General features: G+C 48.2%; 1 protein-coding gene across 1 annotated transcript in view; it reads right to left on the bottom strand.

Annotated features, from left to right (window-relative positions):
• Positions 1 to 1521: 1521 nt before the first annotated feature.
• Positions 1522 to 2632, bottom strand: part of LOC105554185 (heat shock 70 kDa protein 1) — a 19007-nt gene continuing 17896 nt past the window's right edge. Inside the window, exon 2 of the mRNA XM_012000524.1 lies at positions 1522 to 2016. Within this exon, the coding sequence (XP_011855914.1) occupies positions 1894 to 2016 (123 nt within the window). The 3' untranslated portion in view covers positions 1522 to 1893. The remainder of the gene's footprint in view (positions 2017 to 2632) is intronic.

The raw sequence follows: 2632 nt of genomic DNA, 5'->3' as shown, positions 1-2632 counted from the left end.
TGGCCAGGCTGGTCTTGAACTCCTGACCTCAGGTGATCCACCGGCCTCGGCCTCCCAAAGTGCTGGGATTACAGGCGTGAGCCACGACGCCCAGCCAGCTAATTCTATTGCTTTTTGTGGAGATGGGGTTTCACCATGTTGACCAGGCTGGTTTTGAACTCCAGACCTCAAGTGCTCCGCCCGCCTCAGCCTCCCTAAATTCTGGGATTATAGGCATGAGCCATCGCACCTGGCCCATTTTATTTGATTTTTAAATTGTTTTTGTAAATTGACAAATTTCAGTTGTATATATTAGGTACAAAATAGTCATTAACTATTAACACAATATGGAGTAATTAAATCAAGCTAATTAACATATCACCGCAAATACTTTTGTGATAAGAACATTTGAAATTTTGAAATATACACTATTAACTATTTTCACCATGCCATGCAATATATACCCCCCCCAAAAAAATAAAAACAAAAACACAAAAACAGGCAGGGCACAGTGGCTCACGCCTATAATCCCAGCACTTGGGGAGGAATAGACAAGGGGATCGCTTGAGCTGAAGAGTTTGAGACCAACCTGGGCAACACAGCAAGACTTGGTCTCTACAAAATGCAAAAAATTGGCCGAGCATGGTGGCACATACCTGTAGACCCAGCTACTCAGGAGGTTAAGGTGGGAGGATTCCTTGAACCCAGGAGTTTGAGACTACAGTGAGCTCTACTGTGCTCCAGCCTGGGTGACAGAGCAATATCCCGTTTCAAAAAAAAAAAAAAAATACAACTCATTCCTCCTGTCTGAGGCTTTGTTCCCCTTGCACATCTCCCCATTCCCCCATCCCACAGCCCTTGCTAACCACCACTTCTTCTCTGCTTCTGAGTTCTACTGTTTAGATTCCACATATAAATGAATATGAGCCGAGGTCAGGAGATTGAAACCATCCTGCCTAACCCCATCCTGGGGTAAAACCCCGTCTCCACCAAAAATACAAAAAAATTAGCCAGGCGTGGTGACACACGCCTGTAGTCCCAGTTACTCAGGAGGCTGAGGCAGACGAATCGCTTGAACCTGGGAGGCGGAAGTTACAGTGAGCCGAGATCGTGCCACTGCACTCCAGCCTGGGCGACAGAATGAGAGTGAGACTCCATCTCAAAAAAACAAAAAAAAAAAGTGACTATTTTTTTTGTGGACTCCGCTAAGTGCAACGGGGAGAGAAAACAACCACGATCCCCTCTCACCACCACCTCTCCCTCCTCGCTCCAGTTAACAACCCACCTCAACCACCCCTCCAACACCCTTTTGAAGCTGCCATCCCTACTTTTCCCTGAAACAAACCCCACTCTAATCAAGACGGGCACCTGCAATTCCTCTTAAGGCCCACAATAAAGCCCTAACAAAAATATGTGTAGCTCTAACTCCTACACGTGTAACTCTTCAGAAGTACTGTCCTTTTCAGACTATAAAGATAGATGGAATTCAGACACTATCCCTCCCCAAATATCCATTATCTTCACATATAAACAGACAAGAACAAGTTTAACATTTTATTTTTCATATTTAAGTAAACAAATTATAAAAACATACATTCCCAGCCTTTGTAGTGTTTTCCCAAAGCAAAAAAAAAAAAAAAAGAAAGAAAGAACTCGTACAGAAGGTGGCAGTGTTGATTCATTTAAAGGGAACGAAACACCCTTACAGTATCAATATTAAATGCAAAGAATTACAATGAACATATTGGTTGTACTACAAAAATAATGAAGCCAGCTAATTACCATCAGGATACAACTTTACAAAGAAGTGAAGCAGCAAAGAGCTGAAGTAGAAATGACATAGGAAAACAGCAGCAAAGTCCTTGAGTCCAAACAGTCCACCTCAAAGACAAACATAATAAGGAACAAAGGTCCCTAATCCACCTCCTCAATGGTGGGGCCTGACCCAGACCCTCCCTTGGGACCCTGAGCCCCGAAGCCGCCAGGCCCAGGACCACCCGCACCCTGGTACAGTCCGCTGATGATGGGGTTACACACCTGCTCCAGCTCCTTCCTCTTGTGCTCAAACTCGTCCTTCTCGGCCAGGGTGTTGGCATCCAGCCACGAGATGACTTCTTGACACTTGTCCAGCACCTTCTTCTTGTCGGCCTCGCTGATCTTGCCCTTGAGCCCCTCATCCTCCACGGCGCTCTTCATGTTGAAGGCGTACGACTCCAGGGCGTTCTTGGCTGATACCCTCTCGCGCTGCACCTCGTCCTCCGCTTTGTACTTCTCTGCCTCCTGCACCATGCGCTCGATCTCCTCCTTGCTCAGGCGGCCCTTGTCGTTGGTGATGGTGATCTTGTTGGCCTTGCCGGTGCTCTTGTCCGTGGCCGTGACGTTCAGGATGCCGTTGGCATCGATGTCGAAGGTCACCTCGATCTGGGGCACGCCCCTGGGGGCCGGAGGGATGCCGCTCAGCTCGAAGCGCCCCAACAGATTGTTGTCCTTCGTCATGGCCCTCTCGCCCTCGTACACCTGGATCAGCACCCCGGGTTGGTTGTCCGAGTAGGTGGTGAAGATCTGTGTCTGCTTGGTGGGGATGGTGGAGTTGCGCTTGATCAGGGCAGTCATCACGCCTCCGGCCGTCTCCAGCCCCAGCGACAGCGGAGCC

Source organism: Mandrillus leucophaeus, unplaced genomic scaffold, assembly GCF_000951045.1.
Source record: "Mandrillus leucophaeus isolate KB7577 unplaced genomic scaffold, Mleu.le_1.0 Scaffold630, whole genome shotgun sequence".
Lineage (NCBI taxonomy): Eukaryota > Metazoa > Chordata > Mammalia > Primates > Cercopithecidae > Mandrillus > Mandrillus leucophaeus.
The sequence above is the reverse complement of the archived record's forward strand: the minus strand, read 5'-3'. Positions and strand labels throughout refer to the sequence as shown.